Below are 20,750 nucleotides of genomic sequence, written 5' to 3'. Positions count from 1 at the left end.
CAGGTCGGAGGCGATCTCGGGGGGTCTCTTCCAGCCTCGGTGATGCTGTGACACGGGGCACCCCGAGGCTGTGGCGAGGGAGGGCTCGCTATTTTCGGCATTCCTACAAAATCAGGGGCAAACGGGCTCTGAGTCAGGCTCCAGTAATGCGCTCGTCCTCTGCCAAGTTTTCTAAATTCCGAAGGAATTTGACAAGAGACGTGCAGGGAGACTTCCCTCTTGCAAACTGCTGAACTTGGTCTTGGAAAGGACACACTGCTAGCCCCACGTAGGCAAAACCCCTATTTTCTCTTTTTTCTTAGTCAAAGAAGCCGTATGTTTCTCCTCAGAAATCTGCATATTTTTTTGGCTTCTGGCACCCGAGTAAGTTGGATTATTTCATGTATTTTATACAAAATATTAATAATAAAGCGATGTTATCTTTCACTTAAAATAAACCACGTGGTTCCATATCTGAGACATTCAGAAAAGCACCATATACTCAGCAGGTTTGGAAATCTTTGTTTACTCATTCCCTTGCTGCCTACAGGCATCTACAGCAAACATGCCAAGAGAAACGGTACTTTTTATGAGGTTTGGTTTGGACAGGGTGTTTTTTTTTTTTTTTCTTCCTTTGAGTGCTGTGTAAGAGGAAGGAGGCAACTTCATCGTTTCCATCAAGTGATGTCTCTTAACGAGAAGCAGAAGGCCCCCTCCCTCTCTCTGGGAGGATGCGGTCGAGCACCCACATGCCAGCACTGTGGGTTTCGCCCGCCACCACCTGTAGGACCCTTCTCTCTCGTGACAGCTCCGCTGCTGCTGCTGCTGCTGCTTGGGATCTGAGGGAGGAAGACACGCTCAGGCCCTGCTCAAGGTTTTAAAGTGAATCACCTCCAGTCCCCTTTCCTGGAAAGACATGCGGCCAGGTCACATCCTGGGAGGATTAGGTTTGCATTCACCTGTATGCAGAACTTAAAAGCGCAATTGCTAATGTAGGCAGCAGTTGCAACATTTTTTTCATAAACTGTTTACACAAGGCCAGAATGCCAGGTTTTTCACCTGCTGTTCTCTCTTACTATTAGGCACAACTCATCTCTAGTTATTTTTTTCCTGTGAAGTTGTATAATATAGAGAAAAATACACAGAAGTGGGAAAAAACAAAAAACAAAACACAACACCCTGGATCTTTGCCTTTATCCAGGCGCAGGAGCTGTATTGCATGATCTCTCTCCTCTGTTGCCAAAAAGAGGCGCTGCCACATCTTGACATCATGTGTTCCTGACAAACCTATCTAAATCTTCCCTCGTATGCTGTTCTTCAGAGCCAGCGGCGTTTTCATGCCACGGTCACTGCTGGACCCCAGGATCTGGGGAGGGTCACGGTTCTCTGCCTCACCACTGGCCTGCCTGTCCCCATGCAGAGCATGAGGCAGCTTCGATGGAAGGAAGGCCACGTGTAAAAGTGCTGGGGCTCCTGAGGGCTACGTTATCAGCCATTGAAACTGAAAGCAACAGCTGCCACAATGCAGGGCTCCTGAGACAGGAGTGCTTTGTTAGAGAGCCTTTTTCTGGTGTTATTGCCTACCCACACATGGCTAATCTGTACAGGAAGCGTGACGCTGCTCACCTCAGGGCTCTGCAGGGTCAGCGTGGCTCTTGGCCGGAGTAAACAAGGCAGGATGGTCTCCCCGTGGGCCTGGCTGTTCGTTCATAAAACAGCAGCACCTGTGGCTACCTGGTTGCGATCAGACAGCCTTCCTGGGTGCTTGATGGGCATAGGCTGAGGGGTAGCCCCTGAGGTGTTGAGGCAGCAGGATGTCAAGTGCCCTAAGCCATGAACAGGAGCTGAGCTCCTGTGTCTGGGGGTCCAGGGGTTACTTCCCATACACCCACTTCATATTTGGCACCAAGGGAGGGACTTGCACAGAGCAGAAATAATCGCGGCCTTCTGCCAGCAGAGATCCCTCCCAGCTAACTCAGCTTTCTCTCATTTTGAGAACAAGAGACCAAAAAAAGACAGGAACAACTGCAGGGCTTGAAACATCCCCAGAGAAGCACCCACCTGCCTACCAAGGTGCCTGACTGAAGGAGAGCGCCATGCCACTGCGCTGGGGACAAAACTTTCCACAAGGCCCGGCATCCCCTTCCTGGTGCCCTAGGAGGTCTGCTTTAAAACAGCCGCCTTACAAACACCCGAGTTTATCCTTTGTTTTGAAGATGGGTGGGCGGGCAGGAAATCCCCGGCCGGGATTTCCCACATCCTGCGTGTTCTCTGCCTGCTAAATATAAGGCACACGTCTTATGATTCGCCTCACATACTTGATCATGGCAGTGCCGTGGAGCGGCTGCAGTTCCTCTGGGCTTTAAACTCCTGGCATTTACTGGATGCAACACCCAGCACTCGAGCTGAACATCTGTTCTCTCTCAAACAGGAGATGCCCGGGTGAGACGGCTTTTCTTGACACATGCTGGTGAGGTTTCACCTCCGAATCCTTCCAGGATGTTGACGAGACCGCTCTGGAGCTGCGTGGAGCTCCCTGACCTTCCTGAGCTGCCACAGGGCGGGTGAAACAAGGGCGTGCAGTGGTGGAGGCCTAAAGCAAAATGGGACATCAGCAGCAAGGTGCTTGGTGTCACTCTTCCTGTTTTGCTGAACACAACTGTACCAGGGCTCACGCCAGGACTGTAAACTAAGGAAGGGGAACTACAGCTATAGAAAGTAAATCCTAGTTCCTGCAATTGAATTTTGATTACTTTCCCCCCTTTTTAGTTATTTGTTGCAATTTCTTTTCATAGAAGCAGCAATGTAAAATTGGAGAAAGGAGGACCATGTGCTGGGGGCTTTGTGAAGATCCAGCTGTATTCCAGGTAATTCAGCAGGGCTCAAACTGTTCTGCCAATAGAAAAGCCAACATCAAATCCTGTAAAACCTGTGTTTTTTTTAATCTCATCTCAAGATCACCTTCCCTTAGGCTCCTGGCTTCCTCTTCTATCATCAACTGTGGGAATGAACGCAAGGGAAACAAATGGTAACTCCAGCAACAAAAAGAAAAAATAATTAATGACTTTATTTTTTTTTTTAGTTCAGTTGGCCATCTGAGGTGCTAAAATCTCAACACCAATGAAGCAAGTGTGCATAAAAACAAATGATGAAACACAACCAAACAGGAGAAAACAGGCTGGAACAGAGAGGGATTTTTTTTTTTTGTTGGTTTTTCATTTTTTGTTGTTTTTTTACAGGTAGGGTATACGCTTTTCTGTTAACACTCCATAAATGCCAACCATAAAAGCCTTGACCAATCTGAATATCAGAGTTTACTTTCATTCAAAAGGGAAGATGCCAAAGCAGATCCCTTCACCTGGAATAGACTTTACACACACACACACACGCATGCACGCACAGATACAGAGAGTATTTAAATTACTGCAATGCCATCACAACTTGGCATCCTCCCCTTCACATCTACTGTCAGTGACATCCTCGTCTGCCCATTACCCTGCCTACAGCAGTGCTCTGGAGCAATTCAAAAGTGGAGGCTTTTGGAAAGCTTCTAATCTCGGCTATTTTGCAATAGTCAAGAGCAAGCAATCTCTCTCTGTCAACTATATACAGGCTGGTTTTATAGTACGCTTTAAGAGTTCTCTTTATTGCAGACAGTGATGATTTAGACTCCCATACAGCCATACAGTGGCTTTTCATTTTGTACACAGATTTTATAACGCAACACCTTTCTCATCCACTGGTGCTTGGTGTAAACATTTAATTGAAAACTCATTTTGAAAGAATGTTAACCAAACAAGGTGTAGCTGTGAACATTTTAGGAACAGCTGCTAAAAAAATGGAACTGCTGGCTGCTCTAGATCATGCAGTCTAGAACACTTATAATACTTCATAATGTTCAAGATTAGGATGTATAAAAATATTAAAAACCACCAGAGTGCACACAAACGTGGTGACTAGGTCTATGCAAGCACTGTGTTGTTCTAACAGAGGCCTAGGCTTTGCACAAAACTCAGGTTCTTGACCACAGGGGTAACCCAAGGGCCCACTGGTGTCTGTACATACAAACAAATATTTACATAAAATGCAGAGACAGATAGAGAGTAAGACGGACTTGTAAAACTTGCAGTTTGCTCTAAAATATGTTCAGCAATGTGGTTCGTAACATGCCCTAGCGAGACCATGGGGTTTTGGTTAACTGAAAGTTGGAGCTGAAAGATAACTTGTCATCTCCCCATGCATAGTTCTCTGAAGCTCAGGATTTTACAGCCATTTGTGAGTTTTAATGAAAAGATGATAAAAGGAACAGAACGGTTAAAAATTAAAACGTACTGTGAAAACAGCAGATTGGTTGTTTTGGCAGTCCTCACTCCCCCATCCTCATTTGCCTCCCGCGTGTTTCCAGGAGGCATCCCCTCCCTTTATCCCTTTGCTTCCCCTTAGGGGACTGAAGTGCTTGCCCCCTCCTCAGCGTGCCCATTTAAAACCAAACCCAGGTTAGGTTCCAAGCTCAGCTCTGGAGGAAGCGCCCAGCCCCTGATATGGCCCGGGACCCCTGCTCGAAGCCGAGGGCCTCTCCTCTTCCCTCAGACACAGCACGGAGGCACGTCACTGCGTGCACGCGGCTGAGACACGTGCTGCTGCCCGCAGGGACAGCACGAGGAGCTCGAACATCTGACTTGGATTCTGATACAAATAAGGAATCTTGTGGTCACAAGAGCCTTCCTCAGCTTTACAAATATAAAATTTGAATTAAAAATATTCAGATAGTAAAAAACCCAGTATCTGATATGCAAGTTATATTCTTAAAGTGCAACTGAACAGCAAATACAAGTTGTGCCTTTTACAACCATTTGATATAAAAAGGCCTTTGAAGATTCCCTTTCATGTATTTTCAATTAATTTGTGTGTGCAACGTTAGGCTTTCATTTTTATTCTCAGTGCTGGAGGACTTTAGCATGACCTAAAGAGTTCAGTTTTAGAAAAGGTGGTCTTCCCCTGCAGGAGGGCTTTACACCCTCAAGTGATACCACTCTTAGGCACTGCAAAAATCTAGTCAGTGTCCTCCAGCATGAAAGGGAAAAGCAGTAATCTGGTATTTCTCCTTTAGGATTTCTTTCTGTTCTACAGCTCACATTCAGTGATCTTTTGTTAAAAGTTAGATGTGGTCCTTACACATAGTGCACTATAAAATGGACTGAGGCCACTTCTCTGTGCAAGACAGTTTGTTGTAAACTACCTCGTTTCCCTCTCTTCCCTCTCCAGTTTCCACTGGCCCCCCAAAAGCAGACTGTAAACTCCCGTTACCAATGTGGCTTCTGCTGCTGGCCCCTGCACTGACGGAGGGGGACACCTGTTTGCTGGCCATCCCGCAGGCAGGCCAGCACTCCTGAAGAGGTTTGTCCCGCAGTGCTGGTAGAGCAGGCACCGCATCCTAGCATGCCTCGTTAACCTTAGCAGTGCAGCTGCCTGTCTGCTTTGTTTCACGAGCATTTGGGTTTCATTTGCAATGCCTTAGCTGAAAACAGTAGAGGGGGCAAAGGGGAAACTCTTGAGGTGATAAAATACATTTCCACAGCTAACGGCCAGCCCTGCTCAGAGACCCTGGAGGCAGTCCAACCCATTCTTGCTCAGCCTGAGATATGCTCATGAGTCAGAGGTGAATTCCGGTTGTAGACGCTGGCTTACAGAAGACCTCTCTGAAGAAAGTAGAGAGTCAACAGCAAGAAACCTTGATAATTTCTATCCCGGGACAAAAGATTAAAGGATGTTCAGCCCTGCTGGGGTATCTTGCAAAAACAGCGTATATCTAAGCTGAAAGAGCCAGCATGCTGTGTGAATGTGCTTGGGAATGGGACATGGGACACTTCTGCAAAGACACTGGTGAGCAGGCTTAGTACTTTTTTTTTTTTTTTAAAGAAAATAGGATAGGCAACAACTTAAGGGAAAACAAACCAAAAAAAAAAAAAAAAAAAAAAAAAAAAAAAAAAACAAAACAACAACAACAACAAAAAAAAAAAAAAAAAAAAAAAAACAACCTCAAAACACAAAGAACCTCTTAACGTATCACGTTAAGGATGGGACACAGACCCAACACACAGTGCTATTTCAGCTCTGTGCAACAAGTTAAGGATTAGTGTGCTCTGAGAAGCTGTAAAACAGTGGATGGTACTGAACTGCTCAGTGCATGTCCTGCTCGTTACTTAATGTATGGTTACAATGAGTACCCTCATGGCTTAAAAGCAGCAGCTTCACTAGCTGAGCCAAGAGGAGCTTCTTCCAACAGCTGCAGCAGGAAATGTGCTATTTGTGTTTTCATGGAAGTCCCTCTAGCTGTATCTCAAGAGTGTGAGGGTCCCATCTTTCAGCGAGAAAGAGATCTATGGGATATTTCTACCTCACGTTTTTGGCTTTCTCATTATAAAAATTTAAATAAATTATAGGTTTATTAGTCCAACAGAAGGATTCTGGGATGCAGATGAAAAGTATGCTAGGAGCACAAAATAGATTCTTACAACTCCATGAGTGCGCAGGATTTTGTCATAAAGGAAATCTGCTAGGGCAGGGTACATCCATGGGGTCCACAAAGGCTGCCCTTGCCGTGAAGCCGGGAACAATCCACAGTAGTGTCTTCCTCTAACAGAGTTAAAACACTCCCTCCACACTCAAATATGTGTAACATTAAAATTATTAATAAGAACACTAATAAATAGCCACAGGTAACAATGTCCAGTAATTTAGAAGTGGAAGTTGTAGGATGCAGCAGGCACACACACCCATCACTCGTCCATTTTTTTTTTCCTAAAAGATACAAAAATGAATCTTCTTTCAAGTATTAAAAAAATAAGTTAATCGACATAAAAGGGTCAAAGTGACTGAGGGCCCAGGCAGGACTTAAGCTTCGTTTCCAATGTGCAAAAACAAAATACAGAGGAAAAAAATAAAAACACTGAAAAGTCTTAATGGTGGTTTCAGTCACTTAAGGGCTTCTCCCTTTTCGGGGCCTAACAGCCAGGGAATGCTGCTTGGTAACACCCCTGCCCCAGCACACAGTTACCACTGTCCCACAGTCCGTATTTTCCAGTGTCAAAACAGTCGCAACAAAAACAGAACAAAGAAGCCCAACAGCCTCTGAGCCGTGGCCACGAAGACTAAGGCCAGCAGTAGCTGTCTCTCCAGTGTGTAGCAAAGCAGAAGGGCATCTTCCCTCTCTCTTCTTCTCCCCTTTCTTCCCCAACAATAAAGGTTTAGGAGACTATGATAGGGAGCGAGTCCTCTGATGCCCAAATCTCTTTAAAAACCAGGAGACAGAGTTCCATCACAAATGCTAGTAGTGTCTTCTCTGTCTCCAATTTCTTCATATCCATGCATCGTGGCCAACTGCAGGTTTCTTTGGTGGGGAGGAAGACTAAAGCAAAGAAGGTACTGCCCTGGGCTTCTGGAGCTCTTCTGGATAGTTGACTCCACCGTACAGGCTGCTACAGGCTGCTGTGGTTTTCCAGAGAGGGTTGCCACTTCCCTCCCTTTTATTAGAATTGGTGTAGTAAAAACGGGAAAGGAATAGACTGCCATAAATCCAGATTAGTTAAGGGCACTTCTTCCCTTAACCTCCTTCCCCACACATGGATTATTCCTCTCCCTCCTACCACACACAAAAAAAAAATGAGGCCCATCGTACAGGACCCTCGAGGAGACTCCACAAACTCAACTCATTATCTTCAGCTTGGCTTGCAGACATGTAAAACTTAAGCTTCTGGAACCAACACACTTATCAAAAGGCTTCTGAGTGCTTCAAACCGAATCACTGCATGCTGGCAGACCCTTTGGAGATTTCCCCTTCAGCATCTTCCTATCCACGTAATTCTGGCGAACTCAGGGTAGGCCAACCGGACAACGCAGACCAGCAGAGGTAAATGTGTCAAGCTCAGGACCAGTTCAAGCTAAAACCTTTGGAGAGCATGACTGCCTCCAGGTCCTTGTCTTCCTCTTTTTCTCGAAGCCGTTGCTCCTCGAGGAGAGCCACGAGAGAATCTCTCTGCTCCACTACTTCTAGCATCTCGTTCAGGATCCTCTTCTCCTCTGAGAGCTCCTCGTCTGTCTTCAGATGATCTACAGAGACATCGGAAACTGTCAGCACACACGAGACTAGCAGTATGTACATACAAAAACTATGAAATGTTCTTTACTGCTCTCACCTTCCACTGCCATCCTCTCCCGGAGCTCCTGCTGTAATCGACTCTGCCTGTCTTCCAGTTCCAGCTCCCGAGCACTGGAAGGGAAACACAACAGGAGTCCAAATAAAAATACTCAGAGTATCAAAATACTCTGTACAATTGCTCCATATCTGTTCTCAGTTTCTGCCCCCCTCTAGATATGTCGTGCATTTTATCAATCTGTTCTGGAACAACTTTACAGATACCTACCATATAGAACTGTATATTTTACAGATGCAAATGTACTTTCAGTATCTCAGGTTCTTTGCCTTCAGCTAGGAAGTGCAATACACAAAGCTGAGCAATTTGATGTTGATTAAATTTAAAACAGTGTGAAGGAACAAACAAAGCTGCCATCACCATAAAATCATACTTTACCTCTATGTATCTCCTCCCACTTCCCACTCTAAAGACAAAAGTTATTTACCAACTGAGGACAAGCCAGGACATTGCCTTTTCAGACTCAAATGCAGACAGCACCTTGGGGCTTTTCTGACACAGACACTGAAACAGACACTGAGTTTCCACACTACCCAGGTCAGCTGACATACTCAGAAACTAATTTCAGTGAATTTGCACCATGGAGACTGAGAAAACTCCCTGTTTTGTTGACAGGGAAAATACTTTTCATCTGAGCCCAAATGGGAAGCACCAGAGTCCCTCTACAGGCAGAGAAGAGGCCCACACGGCAAAGGAGATGGAATTAAACAGTTTTGGCTACACTCAGAAGTGAACTCTACCAAAACCAGGAAGAATCATGGATTATTTCTGTGTAACTCAAGACACTTGTGTGAACAACTTATGTTTTATGCCAGAACATCTTGGGAAAGCCTCGGAGCTGAACAACCATACTTCTGCACGTACATAAATAGCTGGAACTTACATTTCTTACTATTCCTTCTAGCACTCTTCTAAAACAGAGCCTGATTCATATCTCAGCCAAGAATCAACCTGAGAGACTGCTGACCTTCAGGCATTACAGGGAAGACAGCAGTGACAGATCTGCTACTACTGTTTCTAAAATAATCCCTCTTTTGAAGCTTGGCATGTTCACTCACAATATCATCAGTTCGGACTCGTAGCGAACCAAGGCGTTCTTCTCCTGCACCAGCTTGAACCACTCCTGCATCAGCTTGGGATCATCCTTCTTTCCCATGCCTGCAAAGAAAGAAACTCGTTAAATTTCCAGGTAACACTGTGTAATCCTTACAAGTCCAAATGGCAAAAACAGCAATGGGGCAAAATGTGCAAAGAAAGCCGAGCAAGATGCTGCCAGAGCACTCCCAAGCCGGGTCCATTCAGTTTGCCTAGAGCAGACAGAAGAGTGGAAGTCACCTCCAAAAGGATTCTCTTGTCTTTGGAGCCTGCTTTTTGTTTGCTTTCTGATTTTCTTGTGATTGCTTGTTTCTTCCTCATGCTTACTGTGGAAAGCCCAGACTTCTGTTAAATATTTCACTTTTCCTTTCATTAGAAGAAAAGTTTTAAAGTTCCTCATGCCAGTTCCTGAAGTGTATTTTCATCAGAAATTGACTCAATTGCCACTCTATGTGTTTTACCCTGATTTGCTTCAATTGCATGTCCTCAATCCTTATTTTACTGGCAAAAAGAAACCCCTCATCTTTTCTTATTTCAATAGCTAAATAAATCTTTTTTTTTTTGACTTCTCCTACTAGCCACGTACATCTATCCACCCTGAAGATTCCCTCTGCACAGCGAACAGAGAAACTACTTCTACCATATTGCACATCAGCACTGGAAAGGAAAAGAGAACCACCAGACACCTTTGCTAATGTAGAAGCAAAAGCAAAAAAATCGTGGGCTAATACAGAACTCTCAGTTGCTATTTCATTTATTGCCAAACCAACTCCTAGGCTTACTCGGTAGGCCACCGATCAATCTCCTATCTGTCAGGAGTTATGTAGAATAAACTGCAGGGTGCTGATCCCAAGGCCTCCTGTTGAAATTTATCAAACCCAAGGGCTTACCAGGGAAGCTCCTCCTAGCAATCTCCTGCTTTTGGGCCACTGATTCCACGCTGAACTATCTGCAGGTGAGTGCCATGACTTTTATACCAACAAAGACACCAGCAATGCGCCTACCTGCACAGACATGGAGGCAGGAGCAGGGCCTCAAATCACGCTCTACAGCATTTTCTGGGTGCTGCATCCCACCAGCTTGCGTGTGACCTAGGCATCCTGAAGTAACTAACAGCCCTGTCTGAGCTTGTTATTTTGGAGTCATGCTATCAAGAGCAAAAACCTCTTAAATAGCCATTCTGATGCTAAAATAATCATGCAGCGAGCTTAGTACACTAACTCTGGGAAGCACTACTCAGGTATAACATCAATGGCTAGTTAATTCACATCTGTGGCCTGCCTTCACCCTTATGAGCTCACCAGAGAAGTGCTGCACTGGAGCTAAACAAAGGTGGCCCTACAATTCCTGTACACTGCAGCTTCGTCCAAGAATACCTGCCCTCCAAAAATTGTAAGAGCAGACCCTTGGGAAATCCCAGACCCAGTTGTACCGCCCCAAGAGCCTGGGGCTCCCTGGGCTCGATATGAGTGTGTTGCTCAGTTCCAAGCATGCCTTTCTGAGCGTCTCTGCACAGTATGCCCGTATGGCGACAGGAGAGGGAGACCGTACATGCAGATGTCCAGTGCCGTGGCGCCATGAGAGCACTGGGAAGTCTCCCCATCCCTTCCGATGCCAGGATGTATAGAAAACAAATGCCTCTAAGGAAAAGCCAAAAAAAAAAACACAAGACTACGGACCTATGAAATATATAAATATTTTCAAACAGCCAATGAGCAGAGGAGTAATGGAAGGACTGGAGAGGGAGCACTGACAACTGATGTGAGGGAGCACCATGGGAAGCAGAGTAAGTGGTTAGCAAAATTACACCATGAACACACATAAACAGCCCCCTTCCCCCATGCCTTGGCAATGGAAACTTCATGGCAAACTCCATTTGGGACAGTTAAAGAATGCGCTCAGCAAGACAGATGAGGGAAAACTGGTCTAGCTTAAGGTCTGTTGGCTTTTAAAGCTCAAGGATGTTTTGCAAACCAGTCCTTATAAAGACACAGTATTCCTTTAATCCATATATACTAATTAAAAGGTCACGTAAGGAAGGAGATTTTCTTCCCTTACCCCACCCCTTCCAAGCATCTTTCAGGAGGAATGGGTAAACTGAAGCCACCAAACAAAACCAGAAACTTTTGAGTGTGACGTTGCTGCTCCCACAGCTGCTGCCAACGTCCCTCCCAGTCACTGCACCCTCCCTAGCACAGCTGGGACCAGCCAAAGGGATACTGTACCTTTAGTAACTTGCCACAGGCCCACAAAAGCTGTTTATCAGGTTGCTATCGAGAAGGCTGGTTTGGGGAAACAGCAAGAAAAGGGTGGGGACGGGGCTGGGACCTTGTGGTCACTCGCTGACTACTTCTGCTACGAAAACCCAGCTGTGGTCAAGGAGAACGGGGAGCGTGTGAGGTTACGTTACCTTCATGGGCACAGCAAGGGCAGAAGGAGAGAGGTCTACGACGTGGTGTCCCGGCATTGGGCTCAACTTCAATAGGACCAAACGAGGAAGAGGAAGAGGCAGGAGAGGAAGAGGAAGTTGGAAGTGGAACGGAAGAGGAGGAAAGGGGTGAAATAAAAGACAAGCAAAGGACAAAAAGCGTAAGAGTGAGAAAGAAAGGAAACACAAGAAGAAAAGAAAAGAAAAAATACAAGAAATGGAGAAGCAGAAACAAGGGATACAGTCTACAGATGAATAATGTCCCTAGTAAGCACAGATAACAGATAAGAGGTAGGCTGAGATACTGGTGAACTCTTCCTCCTTCAGGCAGGAGGCTATTGTTGACTTCTTCCTAACATACATTTTCAATCACACCGTTTTTAACCAAATATTTTGTGAACACGATGTCAGGATGAGCAGAGATGAACATTTAACTCCTGCTGATAAATGGCAAATTTCAAGCAGGGTTACAAAAAGTCTCACCTGCATGCATAAGACACCAGCTGTAAGCAGCCACTCTGCCGTAAATCTTTCTCAGGACCATGCTCTTACCACCATGGCAGCATCCACTGATGGTAAAAGTGTCCTTTTTAATGGAAAATAATTCCTTCAGACAGGGAATGTTGCAGGGAGAATCTGATTAACGTGCAACCTGTCTGCTAGGATCTGCTGTGTCAGGCATGGTGAGTACACGTCTCAGTTGGACTGCAGTGCTCACAAGGGGAATCAGCTTTTACATGAGTAAAAAAAATATTAACATCAGCGTCTCTGTGAGGAACAATCAACTGAGGACTTTGTGTGGTTAAAACAGTAAATTTAAAGCTGTCCTTCGACATTCTCATTTCGAAAGCTTACAAATTCTGTTAGTATCAGTGACTTACTGAATCTTTTTCATCATCTCTGTCACCCAGCGAAGGATAAATATTTCTCATCTCTACAGTGGTTCAGCTGTTTTAACACTGAGAATTTGCTTTTCAGCTGTATTTCATGTTGCAGAAAGAAATGGTAAAAAATAACCAATATCACTAATAGTTACAGGAGAACATATGCACCAAGAAGCCGAAGAGTTTGAAATGTCAAAGCTATCAGAATGAAGCACTGCTCTCAATGCACAACCGCATTTGAATAGGGTTTGCATTGAAGAGAAGGCATTTGTGTGTTGGGAATAGCATGAACTCCACAACAATATTACGGCAAGAATAACTCATAATTTGGAGAAGTCAGCAGAGCTTGACATATATATATGGTTTGGAAACATCTTTACAAAACTCCAGACTACTGGCAAACTGGGAAGGCTTTAGAAGGGACCATCACAGAACCAGACCAGCACACGGAGGACACACTGGAGTGAGAGGGAGAGCACGTCGGCTTCAAAGCCTGTGACCGAGCAGCGTGGCTTTCTCAGGCAGGCAGAAGCCTCTGTACTGGGGGCAGGAAGGGGCAACATCAGGAAGGGTTCCACAGTCGGCATGTGACAGTTACAAATAAAGCATCGTACCAGCGCTAGCTGACAGTACCAGAGCCTTAATTGTAGTTGTTCAGAATTTTCTGACTTCTTCATTTAAAATGGAAACTGCTAAAGCTGTTTCTCCTATGATTGCCGTTTCACAGATCTAGGTTACAAGAGCACAAACAAGCCCCAAACCCACCAAACCACACAGGCTACCCACCATGAAGAACAAGCTTCCATACATAGCAGAGCATTTAGTGCACAATACCCATTACATTTTTTATTTCACATCCTATCTTATTCAACATCAGTATTTTCCCATATAAGCTTTTATACTCTTAATTAATGGCCTACCAGTTCCTTTTTGGGGAGATTAGGAGATGGATGTTTAACTGTATGAAGAATTCACTTCAGTTTTTCAGGGTCTGAGATTTCATTCAGAATTTGGGGGGAGTGAGGGATGTTGCTGACTGAAACGCAGTTAGATTTCTAAATTGCAAACTACAGGCTTAGAGACTTGGTGAAAAATTCTCAATTTGCCATATTTGATCTGAAAATAAATACCTGGTATAGGAACACACCACATTGTGACAAGGCCACAAACTACCACCTTTTGTCATCAACAAGCAAAATGCCACATCCTAGGAAAAGATAACACCTTTGGTCTCTGGTAAAAAGCCACAAGACTTACATAGCAGAAGACTAATACAGACCCCCCACACGCTCCCTATAATTGTGTTTTTCTTCATTTGTTCTTAGATATTCTCTTTTTAACAGAAATATAATCCTCCCCACTCTTGTCTAAGGAAATGTGTCCTTGCATCAAGTTACAAAGTCCATATTATCTATAATAATCTTGCTACTGGAAATGTTCACGTGCTCTTCAGTTAAGATACTGAACATAACCTGCACTATTAAAACACTTTCCAGTTAATCCAGGTATAAATTATAGTTGCATCAGTGAATACAGGTTACAAGATCATTACAGTTGCTTTCAAAACAACTTCTGTCCATCCCAGGATGATTAGCAAGCCTTTAAAGTGATCCTTATTTACTGATCCTGATTTACTAAATAATGAGGACAGGGTGAAGTGCAACCTGAAAACTTACCTGTTATAGTTCTCTAAAGCTGCATAATTGGTGAAAACTGTACCAATTATGCTCTGAAAGATGCTATAATCCGAAGTCACAAGTATTATAAAACATATAATGCAGCAATTTTATTTTTTTAATTCTTTAAAGTGGTATTTATGAAAACTGCCTCCCCAACCTTGCTAACACAAGTATTCATACAGGTGGTACACATACTACACACAGACTGAAATAGGAACTTTCTAATTTTAAAGAGAGAAAGATTTTATCAAATTTCCTGAAAGGAAGAAGGCTTTTTCAATCTTTTCAGTAACAAATATTTAAGTGTATTCCAGATCATATATTTTACTATACCTTCAGATAAGGCTTTCAAAAAAAAAAAAGTCTCTTAACTGTTTCAGAAAGAGAACCAGAGAAAAGATCACCTATAGCACACTGACACATTCAGATACTGAGTGTACCATCAGATCATTCACTTTCTTGACAAAGATAATTTTTAAAACATACAACTATACAGCAAGAGTTCTCACCGTGCACGTTTATGTTTAAACAAACTCCTGGGACAAGGCTGAGCATCTCATTCAGTACTATTAAAAAGCACACTCTAGTTCACCATTTGGTGTTAAAAACTGTCTCATTTACCTTGCCATTCACTTGTTTAATTACAGTACATAAATCCTTATGTGTTTTCTCACTTCTCTCAAAGCCATCACTAAACCTACAGTATATAGCGTAGCTTTCTCATGACTGCTTAGAGAAGAAAAATCACCTCCTCATGAGCTCAAATTAAAAACATCATCACTGCAAGAAAATTTTCCTGACCACAGAGTCAAGGCCAGATGGAAAAAAACTCTTGTCAAAGAAATTAAAAACAACAACAACAAAACAAAAACCACAAAACAACAACAAAACCCCACAGCCGTTCTGTTAATGTCCCTCACTACAAAAAAAAAACAACAAAACACAACATGTGAGGTCTGGCAGCACAGGTCTTCATCCACAGCATGGGAAGAGTGCTGCAGGCAGCAGCAATACAAGCTTGTGGTGTTTTTACTCCACTATGCAGCTGAACTCCACCACAACTGCTCTCACTCTCCCTTCTCAAAGGGAAAGAGGAGAAAATACAATGGAAGGGACTTGAGATAAGGACAGGGAGATCACTCAACAATTATCATCACAGACAAAACAGATTGAGCGTAGGGAGATTCATATAATTTATTGCCTATCTTCTAGCAGACTAGTGAGAACTAAAAGCAACCCTAAAACACCTTTCCCCCCTCCCCCTATCCATCCTCTTCTTCCTCCTCCCTCTAAGCAGTGCAGGGGAGCAGGGAATGAGGGTTGTGGTCAGCCCCTGAGGCTTCCTCTCTGACGCTCCCTGCCCCTGAGCGTCCCTGCCCCTGCTCCACGTGGGGTCCTTCCCACAGGACACTGTCCTTCCCAAACAGCGGGGGCTGCCCACAGGCAGCAGCTCTCCAGGCACTGCTCCCACACGGCTCCATCCCACGGGGTCCATCCATCCCCCAGGAGCAAACTGCTCCAGCACGGGTCCCCCACGGGTGGGGGCAGCTCCCCCCAGACCTCCTGCTCCTGCGTGGGCTCCTCTCCATGGGCTGCAGCTCTGGCCCGGGGCCTGCTCCTGCGGGGGCTCTCCATGGGCCGCAGCCTCCTCCAGGCCACATCCACCTGCTCCACCGGGGGCTCCTCCACCCATGGGGGGGCTGCAGCGTGGAGATCTGCTCCATGGGGGACCCATGGGCTGCAGGGGGACAGCCTGCTCCACCAGGGGCCTCCCCACAGGCTGCAGGGGAACTGCTGCTGCCTGCCTGGAGCACCTCCTGCCCTCCTGCTGCACTCATCTGGGGGCTGCAGGGCTGCTTCACTCCTCGCTCTCCCAGCTGCTGTTGTGCAGCAGGCTTTTTCCCCTTTCTTCAATCTGCTCTCCCTGAGGCCCACCCAGTGTTGCTCTCTGGCTTGTCTCTGGTGGCAGGTCCCTTTTGGAGCTGTCTGGAGCTGGCTCTGGTCTGACATGGGCAGCTGCTGGGCGCTGCTCACAGAGACCTCCCCTGCAGACCCCCTGCTACCAAAACCTCGCCATGCAAACCCAATAAACCACTGCCCCACTGATGTGGTTTGTTCTGAAGGAGCTGATGGGTAAGAGAAGGGCAAGAGAAGAACCATTTCTGTGACTATTCGCTTCTTAGGTTCCCTCTGTGCTGTCAGACACAGTCCTGCATGTAACCACAGCTTCTGGGCAGAAAATTGTCATCTCCTCCCCACCAAGGCAGAGCCACAAACAGATTGTGTTAATCACCAGTTGTTCCCTTTCAATGCCACAGGCCAACTTCTCTGAAGTGCCTGTAAAACAATCCGCTGACCTCTTCAAAGCAGAGGTCAGCAGCCCACAGCCCAAGGACCAAAGACAGCAAGCAGAGGAATTCAGAAAGGTCCATAGGGTGACCAGTGCTGAGCCAGGAGCTGCAGTATATTGAAGAAAGGAGCACATCCCAGCTCCCAAGTGTACCCTGCCTAACAATTTAGCCACAGCTCATCAGTGAAGTGACTGCAATTATTTTGCCTCTGTTAAATGAAGCGCTCCCTGCATCCTTCTGCGTTCATGCAGCCATGACTAGAAAGACCTTGCTTGCCATAGTATACTTGAAAGACTACAGACTTTGATAAAACGGTGGAAATCAAGAGCCAAAACAAGATTCAATGCCATAGCTGCTATTTCTACCTCTCTAAAACAAGGTAGAAAACATGTACAACTACCATGAAAATATACCTCCTTTTCACTCTATGCTGTTCTTTGTTGCACAAGTTACACTGGACTGTTGTCTTCTCTACTTTTTATTTTTGTTTAAAGAAAGACTGTTTTTATCCTTTTTTTTTAAAATTTTCTTTTCTTTTTTTTTTTTTTTTTTTCTGTAGCTACATAATACTTCTTCATAATCTGAAGAACAGCAGTAAAAACACTCAGTGAGGATGAAGAAAGCACAGTGAAAAGTTTAGGGTAGCAGACACCACTATCCCTAACCTATAGCTCACTATTTCCTTTGCAAATCTTGCATCTAAAAATCTTCCCTTTCTATTTTGCTGACTAAACTAACCAGGGCAGTTTGGAAATCAGCATATGGCAACACCGTGTAGGAAATCCATCTCTGAAGATAATCTCCATTCTCACGCACCATTATGCTAGCACTTAACCTCACAAGCTAAGAGCATGACACTTCAGAAATTCTTATTCTACTAACAACTTCCATCAGTCATTTAACAGACAGATGAGCTCTAATTTTACCTCAGTGCTTAACATAAAGATCAGCCCAGCAGAGATCAGTAAGACAAACTGCAGCAAGAACAGGAAATACTCTCCCACCATTTAAAAATCAGTTATGGTCAGAAACTGAAGTGGCTAAAAAATAAAACATTCCAGCTTTACTATTTGATGCAGCTGTTGTAAAAGAGCATGAATACAGAAAACCACTTCCTGGACAATAACATCGCGCACAACTACAGGTATTATAAAGTTGAAGGAAAGAATTCTGACAGCTGTCTCCTAAGTACTTCACTCCAGGTTTCTGACAGCAGAATATTGTTATTCTGTCGATAACAATATGCTTTAAAGATCACTGTAAGAAACCTGGACAAAACTCATTGACCACTGAATTGCCATGTAAACTGAACACCATAAACTGAATCCCATAGAAGAGAGGAAAAAATAATAAAAAAATGATGAGGAGGCTAAAAAAAAACTAGAAAAAGCAGTAGGTGGAGCAGAATACACACATAATTGACTGCACAGAAGTCTTCTGCCTCCTATTAGATCTCAAGGCATTTCAAAATGTAATCAGAAATAATACAGTCCTACACTGGCCTTGTCTTCCAAGACTGCTAGTTTTTGTGTGCAGCTGTGAGAGGTGTGCAGAAAGAAATCAGGTAAATGTTAATTGTTTGCTTACAGTACCTAACAAGTACTCTAACAAGTTTTGCTTATCAAACTCTCTTTCCTGCTCTAAATTGACTGCAAAGAAAACATGTTACCAATTCACTTCAGTGTCAAAAGTAGCTGCAGACCAAGAAAGAATATTTATCCTAAAACTCCAGCCCTCTTGCAGGAGAGCTGTGCTTGTCAATCACAGGAATTAAGACAGTTCCCACTTCAGTGTAGCAGACTCTGGCCCTGTAGAAATAGATTTGCAGGACTTTAAAGTACACAGTCAGCTCAAGTATGTTAAATAAGCTAATAAAAAGTAAACTTCTGGGAGAGTACGCTTTAAACAAGGAAAAAAAAAAAAAACACCACAAAAAAACTAAACAATACAATCACACTTTTTTTCTTTTTCTTTCTTTTTTTTTTTTTTTTAACCATTTAACTGATGTTCATAATCTTGTCAAGAAAGAACGAATGTCTGAAATCAGCACTACCAAACATGCCAGCTCTCTTCCTTACACCCATCTTGTTTACCTTGGCATAGTATAGCCAAGAGGAAAGCAAGACTGGAGTGTGGGGGCTGTTCCCTCAAGGATTCCCTGCTGGGTGCAAGGAAAAGGAAAGTGACCATTTCAATGCAGAGGGAACAATGGAGGTACCTTCCACAGACAGACAAGGAGTAAACTGGAATAAGGAACTGGTGGGAAAGGAAGAGCTGAGGCTGGGACTAATTAAGCAAGGAGACTAGGAATTAAGCAAGGAGACTAAGAATGCTAACCACTAAAGGAGAAGAGACAGAGAGGAGAAAACACAAGAGGTACGGGGCGGAAGAAAACAGATCTATTGAGAAGGTATGACCTAGGATCATCCAAACAAAGAATAATGGGTAGAAAAGGGAGCAGAACCCAAAAATTTTGTGAGAAAGCTAGTGGCAGGGATGGAGTCTTTGTGGATTGAGTCAGTGGAAATACCAGGATTAAAAAAGAAGTAAGAGTAAAAGACTAGGAACAACTAGTGGGGAAGAACAGGAGGTCTGAAGGGTAGACATTAGGATTTCTTTGTCAATAATGTAGGGATTGAAATTAAATGTCTGAGAAGCAGAAATTGGAACTGAGAATGAAAATGGAAGTGGAGTAAGGAGCTTTGGATGGAAAAAGATAGGATTAAGACATGGACTTTCTGGAAAGAGTGAATAAAAGGGAAAAAGAGTATTCATCCACCAGAGTACCCTATCCTTTCAGTGTCTGACTCAGAATCCATGTTTTCAAGTCTCACCATTCAACAGCTGCCAGCAAACATCTGTGAAATCCACTGACCATGTCCCATTTCCTCTCCATGAGGATCTACACAGAAGATGACAACCTAGTGTTGCTATCAGTTATTCCATAAGGGTAAGTGGCACAGTTCTCTGCAGTGGATTTAAATGTTACAAATCTGTTGGTAAATCAACATAATACATAATCTTAATTTCAGTTGACTTTACAACCTTTGCAATGTTCTTATAACATAACATACAATATACACATAGGAATAATTACTCCGAATTGAAATGGGACCATCTGTAGCATGAAATGAAACATCTGCTTCACAGCAGCAGCACATGATATTTTAGGACAGGAAGAGACAATTATGGCATGTGAGCAGAGCAACAGGGGTAGTTAGGATAGCAATTTGTAATCCTGCAAACTGGAACTTGACCAGGATGTCAGAAGTTACCACACCCTTGCAGAAGTTGTTGTGTAGTCTGTAACAACTAAATGAAATGTAACTCTCATTAGAATAAAGAAAATCCAGATTAAATTAATGCCTTAATCACTTGAAAAATTATCACCAACTTCATGATAACTTTTCAAGGTATTTGTGGTTTGCGTATCATTCTACTGACAGCATGACTTCAGAGTCATGCCTGTTCCTCAGAGACACAAATTGCCGGCAGAATAATTAATCTGTGCTGCCACTCTAACTGCTTATAGTGCTCCGGAAGGACCATGCAGTCACACTGGGCTCCAGGGGTTTTAATGGCACCCCACCCAGATGCAGCAGCCTGCACAGATGTGTTACTTTGAGAGCTGAGCTCTAAATTTGCCACTGAATAGTGACAAGTATCATCAGAGTAACGTATCCACTCTGGCAAAAGTGATCTGGCAGCCCCCAAAGCAAATACAAAGCAAATTATAGAGGCAACAAAACTAAATTATAAAGCCACATACTCCAGCAGGCTATACTGGCTCATTGCATTTAAAGGGATACTGCCCAATACATTTTTTTTTTCTTTAGAAAAAGGTATTTTTGAGATGAGCAGAAACTTAAAATAGTTTTTAAAACTATCAACCATTTTTTTAAAAAAATGTGAACATTGTCTCTGACTGCTGGAAGCCCAAATGACTAAGTCACCATATAAATAAAAACAGTTTGTAATAGAAGACCAAAAATGACCACTCTGAGGTGACTGTCTGAGCTCAGAGAAATGGAAAAAACAACAAAGATGAAAAGTAAATTCAGTTTTAATTTGAGATTTTCTACAACACAATATTTTTTAAAGTGACAGTGTCCCTTTAAGTA

The 20,750-nt window shown here is 43.8% G+C and overlaps 1 protein-coding gene across 26 annotated transcripts in view; it reads right to left on the bottom strand.

Moving 5' to 3' along the window:
* Nucleotides 1–3,026: 3,026 nt before the first annotated feature.
* The window catches only part of MICAL3 (microtubule associated monooxygenase, calponin and LIM domain containing 3), a 176,210-nt gene continuing 158,486 nt past the window's right edge, over nt 3,027–20,750 (bottom strand). For 21 of the 26 annotated variants that reach the window (XM_068660214.1, XM_068660266.1, XM_068660224.1 and 18 more), the window contains 4 exons: nt 11,698–11,763; nt 9,251–9,350; nt 8,175–8,248; nt 3,027–8,088 (listed from right to left, as the gene is read on the bottom strand). In XM_068660214.1, the coding sequence (XP_068516315.1) occupies nt 7,904–8,088; nt 8,175–8,248; nt 9,251–9,350; nt 11,698–11,763 (425 nt within the window). In that variant the 3' untranslated portion in view covers nt 3,027–7,903. The remainder of the gene's footprint in view (nt 8,089–8,174; nt 8,249–9,250; nt 9,351–11,697; nt 11,764–20,750) is intronic. The other 5 variants (XM_068660277.1, XM_068660315.1, XM_068660325.1 and 2 more) reach the window with 1 other exon arrangement.

This window comes from Anas acuta, chromosome 1, assembly GCF_963932015.1.
Source record: "Anas acuta chromosome 1, bAnaAcu1.1, whole genome shotgun sequence".
NCBI lineage: Eukaryota > Metazoa > Chordata > Aves > Anseriformes > Anatidae > Anas > Anas acuta.
Note: the sequence above shows the minus strand (reverse complement) of the source record. Positions and strands in the feature narration are given on the sequence as shown.